The sequence below is a fragment of the Melanostigma gelatinosum genome (genome assembly GCF_949748355.1).
Source record: "Melanostigma gelatinosum genome assembly, chromosome: 12".
In the NCBI taxonomy this organism is placed as follows: Eukaryota; Metazoa; Chordata; class Actinopteri; order Perciformes; family Zoarcidae; genus Melanostigma; species Melanostigma gelatinosum.
The window spans coordinates 19524719-19544708 of record NC_136645.1 but is presented as its reverse complement, the minus strand read 5'-3'; the positions used below and the strand labels follow the sequence as shown (position 1 = coordinate 19544708).

The 19990-nt window shown below is 42.7% G+C and overlaps 1 protein-coding gene across 1 annotated transcript in view; it reads right to left on the bottom strand.

Moving 5' to 3' along the window:
* Positions 1–18836: 18836 nt before the first annotated feature.
* The window catches only part of plpp4 (phospholipid phosphatase 4), a gene marked incomplete at both ends in the record, with an annotated part of 37811 nt that continues 36657 nt past the window's right edge, over positions 18837–19990 (bottom strand). The window contains one exon of the mRNA XM_079279936.1: positions 18837–19048. Within this exon, the coding sequence (XP_079136062.1) occupies positions 18837–19048 (212 nt within the window). The remainder of the gene's footprint in view (positions 19049–19990) is intronic.

Here is a 19990-nt window from a genome sequence, read left to right as displayed (position 1 = left end):
GTCTTCAATGTACTCACAATACATTTCCATGTTAAATGTACAGTAACCAGCCAAAGAGCTGCTTCTATGACTGTTTAAGTATCTCATAATTTTGACTTTCAACCTCATCATTTTGACTTTCAATCTCATAATTTTGACTTTCAATCTCATCATTTTGACTTTCTATCTCAGAATTATGACTTTCAATCTCATCATTTTGACTTTCTATCTCAGAATTATGACTTTCTATCATAGTAATGACTTTCTGTCTCATAACTTCGACTTTCTATCTCATGATTTCGATTATGGGGATATTTTTATTATCAAGAATCAAATAAAAAAAAAAACATTTCTTTTTGTTTTTGCTGGCGGATTCGTGGGCCACATAAAATGACGTGGCCGGGAGTTTGAGACCCCTGCGCTGCAGTATTAAAACGCCGGACCATTTTGAAGCACATGCTCAACGAAGATGCGTTTTCATCAGATGTGAAGGAGTTGTCACTGTGTGTTATTCTCTGTTAAAGAAGCGATGGATTTATTCTGCTTTATTACAGTTTATGTGTGTTTTGGCCATTCAGGAACCGATTTGTTCCCTGCAGCTATTCATCACCTGTCAGGCATCTGTTCGGGGGCTTAATGACTTTGTGATCAGGTTGGAGTTAAAATTACTGAAATAATACTGAAGTAAATATGCGACATGTATTAACTGCAAGCAGCATTTAACTGTATATATTTAGATGTATTGTCCCACGTAGCAACACACACATATACACATAGCAAGATACACATATGGACAGTAAAAGCTTCATACATTCATTTTTCTCAGCTCACAACATTGTCAGCGAGGCAGATTGTTGTGGATTGCTATTGGAGAGGGGACAAAGCTGCTGCTGAAGCTCTTTCTCTCTGAAAAATGCCCCTATCTGTAAGTGTGTGTGTGTGTGTGTGTGTGTGTGTGTGTGTGTGTGTGTGTGTGTGTGTGTGTGTGTGTGTGTGTGTGTGTGTGTGTGTGTGTGTGTGTGTGTGTGTGTGTGTGTGAAGGCTGCCCATGTGCAATAAATCTAAACACATCCATAAATGTATCTGTCTGCGACATTTACAACATGGTTGAACAACACGTTGTTCAAACTGGTTCTGTTCTGGCATTCCCGACCCATTTAAATAAATTGAAACCTGGAGAATGCTCTGCAAAATATCAGAGCAGAGACCCTGTGGAAGCAGACGAAGCAAAATGGGAAATAGCTTTTTGGCAAAGAGAAACAATGTTGTGGAAAAGAAATGGACTTTCAATTTGACCCACATAGCCTGCCTTAAAGACGGATAAATGGCAACAAAGGAGGACGGTGTGTGTACCTCCAGCTTAAACTGCTGTCAAAAACAGGCAGATTCCTGCCGGCTCCCTCCTGTCTCTCCCCCGACCGACATGTTTTCCCTCCGAGGTCTTTTCTTTTCAGGAGTGTTGAATAAAATATGACACCCAACTCGAATGTGTTGCTGATGTACTTTCTATACAATTAGCTGGCACCCATGTTGGTGCTGAAGCACATTCAAATTTGATCTGGTGTGCACCTCAAGAGGTCACTAGCACTAGAAAATGTAACGAGTAAATAATGAGTCCATCGAGGAAAGCACTTTGGCTGTTACCTCCCAATACATTTAGAACATGTGTCAGCCTAGTGCATGGAGTGCTTTTCCATTATCTACTGAATTTGTGTAGTTTTATAGGTGATGTATTAAGAATCAGGGGTGACTAACCTTCCAAAAGATGTTGATTGTATGAGAGCACATCAAGACAGGGTGCTGGCTGACACTGTCAGTAGAAATTATCGCAAACAAGCCTTATTTCACCCCTGAATGCTGTTTTGCTGTTAGCATGCCCTAAAATATTGCAAACTAGATATTTCATATGAATATTTTATTGCACAACCGCTGTCATTCAAATAAGTTTGCAATTTTCAATAGCTGTCATGGTGAGATGAATAAATTGAACATTTAGACGGACAAACATGAAGCAGTGCGTGCTCACCATGAGCCGGAAAAAAGAAACACGTTTCCCCTTTTGCTGCCTGTACTGTATACGCTTACCAGTAAATACGCAACTCAGCAGAGTGCTTATTAAAGTGAACTTGGGAACTTATTAAGAGCAGGTTGCAGCAGGAGGGAATTTCACAGCAGCAATAACGGGTGTCGATGGGAGAAGCAGCACTGACCTTTTAGCTGCTCAGTCGGTTAGGTGGGAGTCGTTAAAGTTCAGACAAGACGACACATTATCTGTTGATCATGTGGTGAAAATACAAAGTAAGTGCTGCGAGAACCAACATTGTGCGTGTTTTTAGCCATGCTAGTGCCAAGAATCGAGGGATGTGAATGTCGTTCAGTCGGTCCACATGTCTGTTCTAATTGCAGCTAAAAACAAAGTCAGGTTTCTGTCAACAGTGCTGAAGTCCTTTTGAACACTAGTGCCAGAACCTTGATTGTGATAAAGAAGAAAGAAACATTCCTTTAAAAAAGCGTTCCTTTAAAGTGTCCCTTGGTGGGAAAACAAATTTTAATTCCGCTATCCAGATGCTTGGGAGAATATTGTAATACTGAACCTCTCTCTGGCAGAAAGTGTGGCGCTAATTTGCTTTTTACGTGTCTCCACTGTACGCTCACTAATGGCCACTCTTAAAGCTTCTTCTCTTCATAGCAGAGTCGTTTCCCGTACGTAAGGGAACAGGATGGACCTAGGACACTGTGTGGCCGCATCTCTTCTAATGAGCAGCAATTTAGCAATTGCATCAACGAGAGCAGAACAAATTAAATTACCAGAAAACCATTAATTTGCTGGGTTGAATGCATTTTCAGGGCTGATGCTGGACGCAGGGGGAGAGGAAAGAACAAGGCCAGCAGGTTTTTTGATGTTGTGAGTAAGTGGATGCATGCGTTCTTGACTGAGGGATGCTGATGAAGGGCTGTGTCTTTGCCAGATTACAACACACACTGAGGCCGGTGTCTTCCAATCAGCTTCTCACAACTATTGCTCACACAAAGACAGGAAATACAGAGCAGCTGTGAGAGGCCATTTGGAATGCTTTGCAATAATTAACACTCCAAGGTTAAAGTCAGCACAAACATCTCATTCTAAATTATACATGCATGCTTAAGCTAAAGAACAAACACAGCACTGTGTGATGTAGGAGGCTATCCAACCTTGGTTAAATGTCATTGTTATGCATTATCGGTTTTTGCAAGGTTTCTTTCAATAGTTCCGCAAACAAAGCTTCTCCAGTGTGTGTGGATGTCTTCATGTAAGTATTCATGGCGGGTGTAAGATGGAATTCCTGGATATGGCGCAATTCTGCTGCACTGTACCAGCTGCGACTAAAGGATTACTGGGTGCATCTTCTGCCCGGACACACTCACAAGATAAAGAGGGCTCGAGGGAAGAAGGAGAGGGAAAACACGCAGAGGTTTATTCGACATATCAGCAGTCAGGTAATCCGACTGGCAGTGGAATAAGAAGATTAGCAATGCATGCTGATGAGTGTGAACTGACAGGAAATATTGCTGAGGTGTCTGTGCTGAGTTAAGCCGTGGACCTGGGGAGGAAAGACATGTGTGTTTGCTGAATCTTTGCAGCTGTATCTTGATTGTTGCAGAGGCTGTAGAGATAATGCAACTGGGGAGTTAGAGCACCTTTAGTTGGATCTTTAATTACAAAATGCATCCAGATGTAACATTCATACATCTATCGCTTCAAAGTAAGAATGATGACAGACAAAACAAGACAAGGCAAACCTTAATTTGATATCCGAGCTTGCATAAATATCCAACACATTCTCAAAAAAAAGGATGCATTTCTGTGTGAGATGATACAAGTAAGACAATGAGGCTCCAAGGTGCAAAAAAACAACATGTTTTTCATACTGATTAGCAGAGGAGTTGTGTCACTTGCCAGATGAAATAGTATGAACAAAGCATTGAAGATTCATGGACTTGAAATCACTGCTTTGATCCATGCACATTTAATGAAGCCCCAGTAAGAAGCGCCAATACGTCTTCTGCTCTGTATGACAATAAACACATCGGTGCTCTCGGCGGCCAGTGCCGCATCGACCAGGCTGAAGGTATCATCACTCACTCCTTCACAAATGAGCGGCATGCCGGCCTAAGTGGAAATGACTGGATAAACAAGCCTATCTTTCCTGTTTGCTGGGCAAAAGGAAGACATTCGCTACAGCTAACAAAGCCCTCTCCATTAGGAAATGGGCCGAGGCAAGCAAAATTCATTCAGAGCAGGGTGGATGTCTCATAGCTTATTACTCGACACGGTAACCTTCTTAAAGGTTAAGCATGGTGGAAGTGGTCTTTTCTCTGAACAGTGCTGCGAGGGTTTCCATTATAGCAGAGCAACAACGGCGAGGCTGATGGAGTGGATCTGCAGCTCATTAACACTGATAGAGTAGTAACCAAGGCAACAAGTAGACATGCTCCCCTAACAATTAAAGCAGTTATTCTGTAATTATGCATTTTCTCCGTAATTTGTACGAGTGCTTTTAACTGTGGTGTAAAAAGCTGGGGAAGAGCACTTCTTATGAAGAGCACCGGCTGTCATGCCAGTCGACCTCGCTGTATGGGAGGAGGCATAGCTGGTCAAACGTTTGTATATATTCACTTATTGTATGATTGAAGCGGCTGAAGTGCTGTAACTTTCTGCACGTAGAGCAGTTCCAACTAACTCTGTCACCTTTCCCTTCCAGGAGAACATATCGAACATGAACTGCCGACTTTATTCCAGCGCTGCCCAGTACGAGCACAGCACCTCCCGTAATGACACTTATAGGTGATGAATTAGGGGTGTTGTTTCCATCATCCAAATGCACACGGCGGTCGCAGGCTTTCTGTTTTATAACCTCTATGGTCATACTCACACTAAGGAGATAGCTCTGCTGGTTAACACAATGTCTGCCACAGAGGAGTCAGGGCTATCTGCTGTATTTATTCAAACAGCTATAATCAATAGTTTTAGTATTACAGTAAGAGTGGACTATATCACCACTGGTATGTGAAAGCTGTCGCCTGTAGTGGTAATCACTACCCGACTCTGCAGTTACTCTCAGCTCTGTAGAGCGTTTTAGTGTTTCACCTTATTGTTTGGGTTTTTACGGCGTGCAACTTTACTGTTCATGCATGCATAAACAGTTGCTGACTATTGTCCTTTCATGACCTCTTGTAAGCGGGCAGGCAAGTGCGTCTGAGTGGGGACTTGCATTGTCTTAGAGAGCCTTATCTATGACCATGGCTCTGGAAGAGCAGCACTTCTAAGAGAGTACCTTACACCTGCAACAAACAGGACAGGAATAAGAATCGAAAAACTGACTCATTGTGGTGTTCATATTGCTTTAACAGAGAGAATAAAGGCAGTACAAAGAGTTGGCAAAATAGAGGAGTACACGTCCCAAATGCAACATCTGGAATATTGGGGCAGATGACGAGACAGTCACAATTGTAACTGACTTTAAAAAGCAAACGCATCAGGCAAAACAACCTTTTACGCCAACCTTTTCACACTAAATGAGAAAGCAGGGTGCCTTTTTGTGATATAATAATACTGAAATATCCTGCTGTGTTCTTCAACATTCACAATCTTTAACCCTTTGCACAGTATAGCCATAGCAACATGAAGAAAAAGCTGAGACAGGTTCAGCTAACCGTGAAGTCATTTCTCATTGTTTCTTTCCCGTTCTTTGCACGAATCTGACATCCCCACACACCACGTGAGTTGTTCTTACATATTGCATTATCATCACACTATCAGATTGGCTCAGATGTCTGCAAATGTATTTTTTACAGTGTTTCACAGAGTAGAAAACAACAGCATCATCAGCATTCTCCAAGTGTCCCTGGATGGCCCAAATGTTCCTATTCCCATTGAAGCCAGGTTGCTGTTGGTCTTGACTGAGAATCTAATCCAGGGCAGCTGTAGTCCCTCTCCTCATGCTGGGCACCTCCTGGGTTTGCCAGAGTAGCGGTGCCAATGCCCACCGGCCCTCTGAAGTGGAGATGAAGTGTGAATCTGGGGCATGAACATCAGGCAGTTCATGCCCCAGATTCACACTTCATCTCCACTTCAGAGGGCCGGTCGACTGCTTGTGTGTGTGTCTCTGTGTGTACATAGAATGAATAAACCAAGGCAATTAGAGCTTTCATGAATATCATCTTTCTGTGAGAAGGGCCCAACACAAACAAAGTCGATACAATTCTGCCACCTGATTGATGCAGAGGAGATGCAGATATCTGTGTTGAGGATTGATTTTTATCACACAGTTTGCACATTTTGTTAAAGAACAACAGTATTTAAACGTTGTTTAATAATGGGAATCTGATATCTATCGCAGTTGCTCCCAAAATGACATGAAAGGTTTTTGAAAACACTGACAATTGGAGAGAACTATTGCTTTCTTCATGGGAGGAAATCCTCTAACTTCTTTCACAAACTCACCTTCACAGTTCATCTGTGATTCATCAACTGGAACCAGGCAAAAGGACTGAAAGCCAATTAAACAGATAGAGTGAATATATAAGGAGGGAGACAGTTTAAATATTCATGCAGTCTGTTGAGTCCCTTTGCTCAACACGTCTCTGTTTTGAAGTGATGTGCTGCATTCAATCGGAAATCTTAAAATATATTTCTTGAACGCCATTTTATGCTTTTTGTCTTTTGCTGCTTTGTTTTGAAAGGTGTCACCGGCAACATCGACTGAAAAACAACAACACCATCGATCAATAATTCATCGTTCAATGTTTTATTTAAATGTATAGGTGCATTCATGTGTGGTACCTTTACCTGTGAAGTCTGATGTTTCCTGAGAGAAAGCGTGAGAGAGCGAGCTTCGGGGCGCCTCGGGGCAGTGGAGCTGCTAGGCTGAAATGAGGCACTTTTCTTTGAGGGACAGGTATTTATATTTGTGCCTCAGGCAAAGATGAGTCTTTGTAGTTAGCACAAGATGTTTTCGGTTTATTTAAATACAGTACAAATCAAAAGTAATCCAATTTACGGGGTGTTTTTCAGTCATGCTTCTTGAATGAGGACCATTACATTTGTTTCTAGAACCTCTCAGCTCAACCGTTTCCGAGGTCGACTGCCTAATCCAACTATTTTCTTTTTTATCTTATAAGAAATAGTGCATAAACCTGAATGACTTTGGTGTAAGAAGTTGCGACAATCATCCTAATTCTAAACGTGTGAGAGGACTCATTGTTGCTTTGGGTGTGCACGAATCAGTTGTTCAGTTAAAGATGGATTTGTTTCTGCTGCCTCCCTGGAGTTTAGCAGCTTGACACACGATTTGCACCCATCAAAGCGGTGTCATACCAAGTGCATGTTGTACTGTGTTCAGTGACTGAAAGCAGTTTAAAGCCTTTCTACAGGGCCAAAGTTTCATCTCAAACCCATTATCAGCGCACTGATGAAGTCTGACATGGAGGTCATTTCACTGTCTCGACCCCACTTGTGTAGGAGGCTAAGTGCAGGGTATTTAAACACAGCAAGAGTATGTTAACCTGCCTTTCACTGCACATATTATATGAGCATATTATATTCTTTTAAGATGTAGCAGACATCAAAGTGCAATACGGCACATTTTGTAAACAAACAGTGAGGCAACAATCAAGATGTTCAACCACTCGAATCACATTAAACAAACAGTTAGGCTGAACAGTATATCTGCCAATACCTATAATCAAGGCACAGGACTGGTTTCTAGGTAAACGTTCAGCATAAATCCACAGTATTTTATTCAGCAACACGCAGTAGGAGGTAACAGCCAGCAGCATAACATAATTGTGATTGTCCCTTGTGAAGATTGTTTTCTTGGGCCCTTTCCCCCAAACACAAACACATGCTTGTGTGCGTACACACAGGCTCACACAACCACTCCAGTACAATTGCAAAGCAGACAATTGCTATGCCACCGTGATGAGGCTCATACAACTCCCATCCTGCAAACCAGCCACAGATCAGCACCACGGACAGCAGCCGTTTCACAGCCTGCCCTGCTCAGCGGCCAACGGTTGTAACAACAGACAAAGATTACAGGTGGTTATTTTTCACCATATGAGAAGCAAACAATTAAATTGCTATCGATTTAAATCCCTGATCACACTCCATGATAACATGGAGAAATCCCTGCTCCCCCTTTAGAAGTGCAGCCATACGGGCCCACGCTCAACACAGTCATCAACAACATAGCTCAAGAACCAGGTGCTTTTCTTTTAGAATTTGCAATGCGGAGTTATCTATGCAATACCATGAAAAACTCAATAAGGTGGCAGCTGAGGGACATCGACAGGGAGCTGAAAGTTTCCGAATTGCTGTTGGCTGTCATACCAAGTAGATATCACATTATAAAATGTGTTTCCTCTTTAAAAAGAACAAATGTAGGAAGAAACGTGGTTACATCTCCAGTCCAAATGTGGTTAGTTTACAGTACATGACATATTCGTGCTAAAAGGATTAAGTGAGGGTCCGATGTTAAAGGATGCTCACTTGCTGCTAGAACAGGGTGGTTTTTGGGCCCCAGCAGCTTCTGGGTTACCTTGCACGGCAGCTGATTCTCGAAATGTTCTGAGATCATTTGAGAATCTCTGGATCACATTTCGCAGGAAAATCCATCTTGTCAGGCTTCAAGTAACGGGTTTGTGTTCAGTTAGCCGGAGCACGGACCTATCGGCACGGAGAGGCCACATTGTTCGTCCAAAACAACAATGACAAGTACCTGAAGAGGTCAGCGTAGCTGAAACAGCATCAGTTGTATCACAACTGGAGAGTATTTCTTCCTTGAAAGAAGAGCAAAGAACGGCACTAAAGGCTTTTCTTAATGTTTAATATGTTCTCACTCTTCTCCAACAAGCCTAAGGGTTTGATTGACAGATGCTTCGTCCAATCACCTGCCACGTATTTTACTGAAAGCGCCTGCCCTTTTCCAAACAGTTTCCAATGACGGCTTCCTGACCCGCCAGATGGTCTGTTGCACAGAACCATCTGGCGGGTCAGGTTAGCTTCCGGGCCCCTGTGCAGCTGCACCAGTTGCACTGTCGATATTTACGCCGTTGGTGACGGCATCCATCCCACGAGCCGTAACTCGGCTTATGATACCAGAAAATATCTGCTAGAATTAGCATAAGTATCTTTGTCAGATCTCAGAGCTCCGTGTGATAGTGGAAAACACAGCGGCAGGATGTCGTAAAGCGGAGATACGACCAGACACTCAGGTTTGTAATCCGCGATGAACAATTGTACTTGTTGAATTATTGATGTTTCTCTGCTGTTAAGAGGCAGGTGGTGCTACTCAAGACATAGTTATTCTCTTTACGTCCGTCCTGCACACAGGCAGACTGGCTTGTGATGGAAAGAAACACAGATATACATGGGTGCACACTCACCCAAATAAGTGCATGGGCTACTGCGTCTGTGAACCCTGTGGTTTCTAATGCTCCTCCTGTCATTCAGCAGGGAAAGAATGAATTTCAGGGCTTTTGGCATGAAGCTTCACACAGACAGGTAGCTGCATATTTTGGGGGGGATCTGTAATTTTACTTTGCACTTGTGAATGTCGTACATTAATGAATAAAAAAGGTGGATTTTAGATGTCGATGTGTGACAGTAGCTAACACTGTGCCAGGGCGAGGACTGTGGGTTTTGTCCCCCATCTTTATAGGGCCAGTATGAGCATGAAGAACTTTTACAGCAACCAATAACTCTCTCCGTGAACATATGGGAATGTGAGCATTTCTTTATTTCTTTATTTTTTTTATTTATTGTGAACTTTGCCTTTTACAACCCAAAAAATCACAGAAGTCGTAAACCTTTAAGTAGTGGCACAGAATGAAAATCCAATTATTTCATTATGAGCTGATATTGTAAAGGTATGATTTATTTTCCAATTTCCCCACAGTGCTTGCAGCAAATGTGAATGACTGCAGATGTGGTCTCAGCTGGTGTGCTGAAAAGATAAATCTGACATCCGATCCTGCCAACCTGTGCTTCTATGAGGATTTGAATTTTGATTCAACATAGAATATCTCTCACAATAGCTTTAGATGTTTGCGATTGGATTTCCTGTGGGTCAGTGTGGACTCCTGGATTCCACTTCAGCATTAGCAGTCATGGCTACCAGCCTGCTTCATGTTGGTCCATAACATTTGGTGATCATGAAATATAAATGCATTCCACTCTCGGCTTTTCTCCTGCTCACGTCATCTCTTCCGATTCTAGTTGTACAAACACACGTATTCTGTTGGAGCACGCTGGAGATTTCGAAAGACCTGCCGCGTCGCTTCATTGTGAAAACCTATAATCTGGCGTTTCATCTTTACATGAAAGCATACAGGATCCATCCGTCACGGTGCTGGAGAGGTTGGTGGAGCTGAGATAAACCCTTCATCCTCTCCGGGGGCACCTTCATCCCACAGGTCTGCAGATAGCAGATAAGTCCATATTTCATTTGAGTCGATGAAACTTTTACCCTCCGATTTAAAGAAACTGATCCGGGAGACATCATGGCCATAAAAATGACTCATTGTACGAAATTATCCATTCTGAAAATAAGTTCCCTGGTGCCCATCACTCAGCCCGTAAAGGTGCCAACCATGTGGCTCCTGCAGATAGAAATGACCTGCTATCATTTTCTCCCCCTAGACTCATAATTTACAATATTGTGCTATCAGCTGAGCTGGTGTCACTTTGGCAGACATGTCGTTTTGAAATGCAGCTCCTGAGATGAATCATCAATGTTGACAAAGTGCAACTGTTACCAAAAAACATCAATCTTTCATTTATCAGCAATATGTTGTTGAGGAGCAGAGAAAGAGGGAAAATGGAGGCCTGTGACTCAAAACATGCTGTTTTGGGTTTTGAGGATCTCAGGGTCATGAAGTAATACAGACTGAAAATAGAAATATTGATCTTTCATGACTTTTCCTTAAAAAATGCACAAAATCTCTAAAAATCCCAACATTTTTCAGTTGCATTACTCTATAACTGCTACTGAGACAAATACAAGTCAATGTGAGCACTTCAAATCCAGGTTTTTAGTATTTCATTTAAACCCGAGAGGATTATATGCCTGGGAAAGCTAAAATCTCTCATGTTCTCCTTTCATCCTTTTCAGGAGCAACCTCTCCACATCTCCCTCTCTGTTTAATAAGGATATCTTTGCAAGTGTGATATATTTAAAAGGAAGACGCCGTGTCACGGAGTGCGGTGGCGGACCCAAACGCAGACACAGACCGGGGAGCATGAGAGTGTCAGGGTTTTATTCTGGGAGGACACAAAGGAAAAACTGTCAGGGAACAGCGGGGGAATCCAAGGACGAGAGGGCGAGGGTGGAAACCAGGCAGCACGAGGCAGGGCAGGCAGACTGGGGAACCGGGAGGATGATCCAAACGGCAGGCACAGGAAGACAAGGTCAGAACAATGAAAAAAAAGACTTGGATAAACTCTGAAATAGAATCTACACAGCGCTGCCGAGAACGAACAAAATACCACTGAGGTTGTAACAAGGATCTGGCGAAGAGTGGATGAAGAACCGGGGTAGATATACTGTTGAGTGATGAGTTGATGGAATATATATCTATATATATATATATGAGGCAGGCTGAGCCGCTCTTCGGGTCTTCCGCCTCTTAAAAGTTCTCACAACTAGGTCAGAAGCTTTTAGCACAATGCAATTGACCTGTGGCTGCTGCACCTGGAGCAGAGCAGATTTATTTGTTGTAATCCTTTAGCTCTCCTCCAGGAAAGCTGCCAGTCACTTCAGCTGCGGGAGGGAAGTATTGGCTCACTGCAGTACTGCATCACAGTGTTACCACAGAGATTACGTTTATTGATTTACACTATTTCTAACGGCTGACTCCTCTTCTGGAACAGCCCACTGCACACTGACGTCTTTGTAGAGGGAGCTTGATGTCTTGTGTTTGGTCTGTCATATGGCCTTTTCCATGGGTGAAAAACCCATTTAACACAGCTTACAGTGTGAAAAAACAGATTTTTCCATTAAGTCTAGATGATTTATCTTTCCATTATATCAATGGTTACCAACCACATTGAAGCATTTACTACGGAGCAAAGAAAGCTCTAAATGAAACTAGTTTGTGAAACCTTGCGTTGGTGTTTTGTGAAAGGTTTGGAAGTAGAGACTGGGTTTGTTCTCTCAGTGTGTCACGTAGCTCTTCTCCCACCTCAGCCATCAATAACAGCCACAGCAGAAGAAGAGGATATAACAGTGTCATCCATTGTCATTGTATAACAGAATCCCATTTTGCTACACAACAAAAGACGAAAACTCACAGAAAAACTAAAAAGTCTCAGCTGAGATTGAAACTTCTGAACTCCAGTAGCGTAAACATTCACTGTTGATGCAATAACACAGAGGTCCGTGTGCCCGCTGAAGGTAACGTGTGGGAGTAAAGTCAACAACAGAATACAGTGGAAGTTCAGCAGACAGAGGGGAGGCAATGTGAAAGTAATAGAACCATATAGGATCACAGAATAAAAGTGTTTTCTCCTGATAATACTTCAAGCAGATTAGGCAACGAATAGCAATGTATAAGGGGAATGCAGAGAGGGCAAGGATTGCAATTTTGTGCAGGAGTTATACAAGCTTATATTCAGATCTTACCTTGGCTTGTTGTTGGTTAGGGTATAAAGAACGAGCATAATGGGCGTAGAGCCTAATGAATAGAGAGAGCAGGAGACCCCGTGCCTGAATGGGATTGCCTCTAAATAAAGGATAAATACATAAGATAATGTCGTTTAGGCAGCAAAATCACTTAGTTTGGTTTCGGGAAAACATCATGATCGTAACTTTACAATTATTCAACTTTGGGACACAAGCACTCGTCTTGAATACCATCATATCACCATAGAGAAAAACAACAATCTCCATTTTCTGTACTTTTTCTGTACTTTTCTGTTTCTATTTCAACGGTGGACACGCAGTCATCTCACTGACCAGCCTTCAATATCAAGCAAAAGTGCAGGAACGTGGCCTTCTAGGCATACAAATTGATTTTGCATGACATTTACAAGATTTGAGCTGATATTTCTCAGATGACGTGTCAACCAATCAAACCATGCAGCAGATGTAAAGGAATCTAAGCCTATTTATACATCGACGAGCATGCGGAAGTTACTTTTAAGTATTCAAGTTGACTGTGCACCAAAAAAGAACAGTTGGTAAAGTTTCTCAAACCCATTCTCATAATTAATTGACAAGATTGAAAAAAGCCTCTTTTCTTCCATTCAAGTATGTTTGTGGTTTGCTAACTTGTATGCCACGTTTCTGAACGATATAATAACAGAGAGCTGCTGATTAGGCTGCTCTGAGTGTGAGTCAAAACCAGACTTAACGAGAGCAAGTCAGCCACTCACTTTCCCCTCACCCTTCCTTGAGGGTTGATACTGAATGTTGCACTGTGACAGAATTGTGGTTTTGTGTATTAATGAGGCAGACATGACAGAAATCACTGAGTTGTGCGATATAGCACAGCACCCTCAGGAATTTACAGGAGCATGAAAGGTACAACTACAGCTGTCTGGTCAATGCTATTGATCTATTGTGAATGTTAGCTTCTACTTCCGCTATGATTCATGCTGGGTCTATCGTGCGTGCTACCTGACATAAATACAGTTTTTATAATAATATGAAATACTAACCGGGAGGAAGAACTTTTTCAATCCAGATGATATTGAATACAATATGAACTGGTTTCTTAATGCTGTTCGCACTTATCCTAAAGCTGCAGACCTGTAGAGAACCTCATTTCATATCATTAATGTGCCTTGTGTCCACTCATATCCACTTTACAAGATGTTTTTTTTCTATTTTATTTTAAACTTTTGATTTCTGGGGAGCCCCAGCAACACGGAAAGTTGTTTTCCAATATCAGTTACAACTCCACAGAAGAGACTTCTCACAGATGAGTCTCACATTCCTCGGCTGAGCCATTAATTATGAGCCAATCTTAATTTTGTTTTTGCTACATTCTTCCCAATCCAGATCCATTCATTATTCAGGCATGCAGCATATCGTCAAAAAAGCAACACCAAATTACAGAGGAGTAGGGGAGGGGAAAAAAGCATTAATTATGTAAAACTTAAGCTGTAATGAAACACTTCCTTACAACGGGCATCACTTACTTCACAACCAAAAAAGAAAACTCGAACTCCAAATGAGTCCGAGGTTGTTCGTGAAAAACTTGATTGTTTCGAAAAAAGCTAAAAATGCGTCTTTGTTTACACGGTTTAGCTGAAACAAAAACATGTAGCAGAAAAACTTCAAAACCAAAAGGTGCTCTCCTCTAATTTAACACTTTAAGATCCGGCATGAGGAGCACAGCCACTAAACGCCCAATGACAAATGCTGCTACATCAAATATTAGTCTTCTGCAATGCTGAACTGTACTTTGTGCATTATAGACCTCAATAGAGCACATGATCACTAAACATGTGGGTTCTCGTAAGGTTTCACTGTGAGGGTTGCTCAGGAGATACAATGGCTGTCTGTGTAATCGCTGCTACGTGTGTGTTTTACTGTGAAACTATAATAGCAAGCAGGAGCCCAGACTCTCAGGAAAATACAACTTTCTCCACTTGTGACAGAAGTGGCTGCTGCTGCAGAACTCCTGGGTCTGATTGAATGGGTTGTTACCCAACATCACACAGATTTCTATCAGCCGAAGAGGGCAAATGTCTGAGAGTAACAACGCTATTGATCTGTGGTGTCTTGCTGTTCAGCAGGAATCATTTGTATGAGTGACAAGGCCGCAGGGGTTAAAAGCCTGCATGAAAACATTCGGGGATTCAATTGTCAGCTCCTTCAAAATAACTGCATGACTAAATTCATTTCAAACGTAAAGGCTATAACCTGCAGTTTTGAAAATAATGCATTGGGAGGATGATCATTTTGGCGTACAATTACCAAAATCAAGTAAACTGGTTTAGTTTCAAAAAGTTCTTAAAGTGCGGAAGGCCACTTGTTAACATACGAGAGGTCTGATGCTGATTTTAGACACAGACATAAGCTGAGCGCTAACGTCAGCATGCTAACATAATGACAATGCCAACATACTGATGTTTAGCAGCTATACGGTAACGCTAACTATCATAGTTTTGTTTTAGCATGCTAATATTTTCTAAATAGCACCTAACGCAAAGTACCACAGAGGCTGATAGTTATTGGAAACGTTTAAACTTTGACAACATGCTGCTGCTAACATGCTTTCAGTGGCAGCTAGTATTTACCAGCTTGACCAGCTTAATTTGTTTTCTTTTAATGTTCAATTGACACGAGAGCGGCTCGGGCTGTCCTCGACCAAATCAATTCTTAGTCGATTAACACTCATACGATTTTTCCAACTGTTCAAGTACAGTGGATTTAATCAAAAGAGCCCTAAAACTGAGGTTCTCCACAAAGAATAACACAACAGCAGCACTGGGAATCTTGTGTTTACCAGCGATGTGCTCATTAGTTTCTTGGAAATCAGTCTTTTGAATTTATTCTAGGGACAGTGAGTCGGGACCAAAAGGATGGAGAGCGAGATACATTGCCGTTGGCTAAAAAAAAACCACAACTCAACAACAAAGTTGTTGACAGCACCCTGATTCCACACCGATATGAAAGGCAACAGTCTTAACAGTCTTAAGCATACACACGTTTATTGGAAACTCTCGAAACAAAGTGCAACACAACCGATTCAGTAAAGCACAACACACACTTAGCACACAGTTACATTCATACACACACACACACACACACACTCTCAACTGCCTCAGCAGCACATCTGACCGCAGGCCCGTTGAAGCATAAATTCATTGAACTGAACTCGGGATTTAGCTCCTTCAAACATCTGTGGATGCATAATGTCATATTGTTCATTTGCATGTGATAAGAATAACGTCGTGATACCTGTGTTTCTGATTTTTCACATAAACGTCCTCAAACCTTGATTTGTTTCCTATTAGTGCGTTGAATCCCAGTGAAGAGGAAGGCTCAGAGTTCCCGTCACAGCAACGAGCGTAGGCTCCAACGGCCACACTTAGACAAGGTACATCAGGCTTCTTTGTTTTCTGCATGGACACATTTCCCACAGCTGCAGTCCTTTATTGTACATAAAGTATATAAACAGCAAAACACAGCTCAAAGAGTTCTCAAGGCCAGACATGCTTATTCATAGAAAACACTCTTTTCTCACATATGGAACTGGCATGCCATGAACAAAGATTCTTCAGACATCTATTCATTATAATTTTATAATCATTTCATTATTCTTATTTTTTTGTGACTTTTATCCCTTGAGTCCTTGGGAAGGTGAAATGATTGAAAATTCCCAGAATAACACGCACTGGTTGCCCTTGTGCATCTGATTTGAAAAAGAAAAAAAAGGAATCATGGACTGTATTATCATCTTTTTTTCGGTCTCTGTAGAAAAGTACTGAACTTTCATTTCAAAATGACACATTCACCATTTGAAAAGACTGACAGCTACTGCTACAACAGTATCCATAGCACCAAATGAAAACAAATCGTGGAATGATCTGAAGTGGGAAAGTGAAAATACTGTTACAGACATGACCTCTGAACAACATTGTTTTTTTTCCATATACACTGCACCATCTAATAGAATAATACTAAAATGACAAAGTACAGACATCAGGCTGCCAAGTCAGGCGAATGCAGGTCTACGGAACATAACGAGTCTGTGTCACGATCATTTCATCCCCAAATCTGCCTCAAGATGTCAAACTCTCGCAGTCACAGATCTTCAGGTGCAAGAACCAGCGAGGAGGTTACAAGTTTCTCTCCAGTCAACTCTCAGAGTCTCGTCAAGTCCCGTCACAGAGTCTGGTGTGCAGAGTGGAGCACCTTTTTCCTCTCTGGGGAGGAGTTCATTCTGTGGAAAGTTTTTATTTTGGATTGCATCCGTGCGGGATTGGCCTCGTCAAAAAGCCGCACGCACGGACACCCGCAGTTTGCAGAAGCTGCCGATGGGTCGCTTTAGTGATGGAGGCTTGATTGTGGCTGATTTGAGTAAATAATGTTTAAAAGAATTTCAATCAGAGAAAAGATCTCCTTGTCTCTTTTAAACAATAAGCAGCTGGAAATGCAGCTGTTTCAGCTGTTACTTTCTACATAAAAACACACACGTCTTTCGATAGTGGACACAAACGTACAAACAGGCTCGACCAACATTCTGCACGATAATACATGCAAGATAATAAAATTACAAATCACCCTACATTTGGCTTGCTGCTCGTTTCGTATCACTGGGCCATCTCCTGATTTTAACACTTCAGCTGTCAGTGCTATGTAGAATCGATGCCTTCCAACAGCATGAAGTCTGGTTGGGTTAGAGGTTGGGCTGAGATTGCACCTTCCCATTAATATCACAGCAATGGGAAAAAAATGACATTGTAAAAGGCAACAAAATGACCCATCCTCCCGAACAAAACTTGTAAGAGGCGACTAATTGCTTCGTGGATGATAGAGAATGTGTCATCTCGTTTCATAACGCATTGCAACCCAAGCAGGACATAAAGACGTTGGTGTTTGTTTGGACGTACTGTACCTCAAGTAAGGCTGGAAATATTAATATGGATGTGGATGAATAATACATCCCAATCGCTGTCCCGGGTTCAGGCCTGTCGTCTCCTGAATGCTAGATTGTCTATTTGCAGTAGGGCTGAAAGCCATTTGCAATGCTAGTGGGGCACCTCATAGTCCTAATGTGCTCATGAGCAGCAGCGGCGGAGCCCCCTTAATGAGCATTAATGCAGAATTACATCGGAGCTTGTGCCTGTCCCGACACACTTCCCCTTGCTTGTTTCCGATTGGACTCATTGAGCTACAATGTGGGTTCATGTCCCCGTGAAACCTCTGAACACACGTCAAATGCAGGGATTGTGAAAAATAAAGTTGGATGGTGACAAGGAGGGGAAGATAATTGAGAATGGGCCGATATGCAGGACTGCACTGGAAAACAATACAAACCCCGAGAGCACAGGGAGGAATGGAATGATAACAAATGGGTGAACGTAGGAGAGAAAAGTTTGGGAACATTGGATCCTCTCTTTTTCATGGAGCAGTGCTTTTCTCCAAGAGTTGTTTGCGCTATATGTATTTATGTTGCAATGGCACAACCAAAAATAACTGCAAGCAGTGTCCCATGTCCTTGTGTTTTAAATGAAAACACATCTAAAAGTCGAACTGAAACGCACAGAATGTGAGTGGATTTCTGGCGCTACAGTTACTGACAAATATCCCATCATGTGTTTCTTACTGTGGCATATAACAAACAGCATTCTAATCGTTCAACTGGTTTGATTTCATGCTTTGATTGCTGTGACATTTCATGGGACTTGCGGTCCCCATTCTTTAACAGCCAAACATAGTTAAATGTATCCCAGCATGAAACAAGCTCACAACACTTCTGCAAAAAAAAATAAAAATCCAGCAACAACTGGCGATATTTTCATCTTCCTTCCCAGCCATTAGCAAGACGTGTTTCCTCAGGTTTCCAACATGTTTTTCTCTCTTCCCTCTCTGCGGTGATGTCCCATATTCGTAGGTTCCTCTCACACATCACATCTAAATATAGACTTTCAAGGCTGCTGTGCGAGAGCCAGATATTTAAAAAAATAAAATAAATGAATGAATGCAGGTGTCACCGAGACGGGGTGCAACAGCATGGAGATGGGTGGGGTGCATTATTGTCCACTGGAATGTGTACGAAAAGCCAGTCAGTCACTGGGCACGAGGAGGTGGGCTCGCTGGCTTGGTGAGGGTGTTGGGGGGAGTCTCGGTGGCGGCCACTAGTCACACTGGCCCTTCAGTCAAGCCCTCCAGGGGAAGGGCGGTGGCATTGTCTGTGGGCTGCGGGTCGTCCTGGGGATGCGAGGGCGCGTGGGCGGCGGCGGCAGCCAGACTGGCATAAGGCAGGTGGCAGTCCATGTGCAGGAAGGGCGGGTAGTGCTGGCGATAGCAGAAGTACGCAAACAGCAACCCGATCACTCCTCCGACAACGGCGTCTGCAAAGTCACAAAAACACACATATATCTTAAGATATGCATTCAAAGTTAAATAGGGCCCATGTGGAGGAAGAAACAACAACAACACCTGCTCTTAGAAAGAGCACAATCAATAAGCCATTACTCTAGGCTGCTGTATGTGCAACAGTGTTCCAGTGGGCATTCATCACGCCTGACTAGTTTGTAGAGCGTGATGAAAGTAAACTGAAAGGCAAAGCGATGGATCTGTTCTACTGAGGCTCAGCTGCCTCTGGACAGGCTGTCTCTGTCATTTTGTCATCTGCGCTGAGCACTTGCGTATTATACCTGCTCCCCTTTAAGCTACGATACGTCATGTAATATCACGCTGCCACGGTGGGAATTAAGCCTATATTGCTGGGTATAGATCAAAATGACTCGACCAGCTGGTGGCTGGAACAGCTGAAGTAGAGGATTCCATAATATCAAAACCATATTTCTCCACAGGGCGCAACATGCTCCCTTTATTTTCTCCTACTGTGTGAAAAGGAAATATAAAACGAAAGCGATTTCCACCGTTCATAAGCTAAGCAACGCATGAGCTTGCTGTGAATGTCCCATCGACTCCCGTATGAATTTAACAGACTGTGACTTGATGCAATATATTAGTCTGGTGGCCTCATCGAGACAGCGATTGTGGAAGCAGAGCCCCCCCCCCCCACCTGCTGGAGGACAGTGCGCACCTCCAAGGTACAAAGGAGTGGTGGGGATATTCGAATCCATGGCTCAGAAGCCAGGCTAATGGTGGCTCTCAGCTCGTGTTTACACTGGGTGCAGACGGGGGCCCCTCCAGCTTAATGGGCCGCACCATTGCTGCTTACTTACAGTCTGCGGGGGGAGAGGGAGGAGAATCCGTTTTCATGAAATACTAAGAGGACTCAGAGAGTGGCCGGCTTGCCTGTAACTCCTGCATGTGTTGCATTT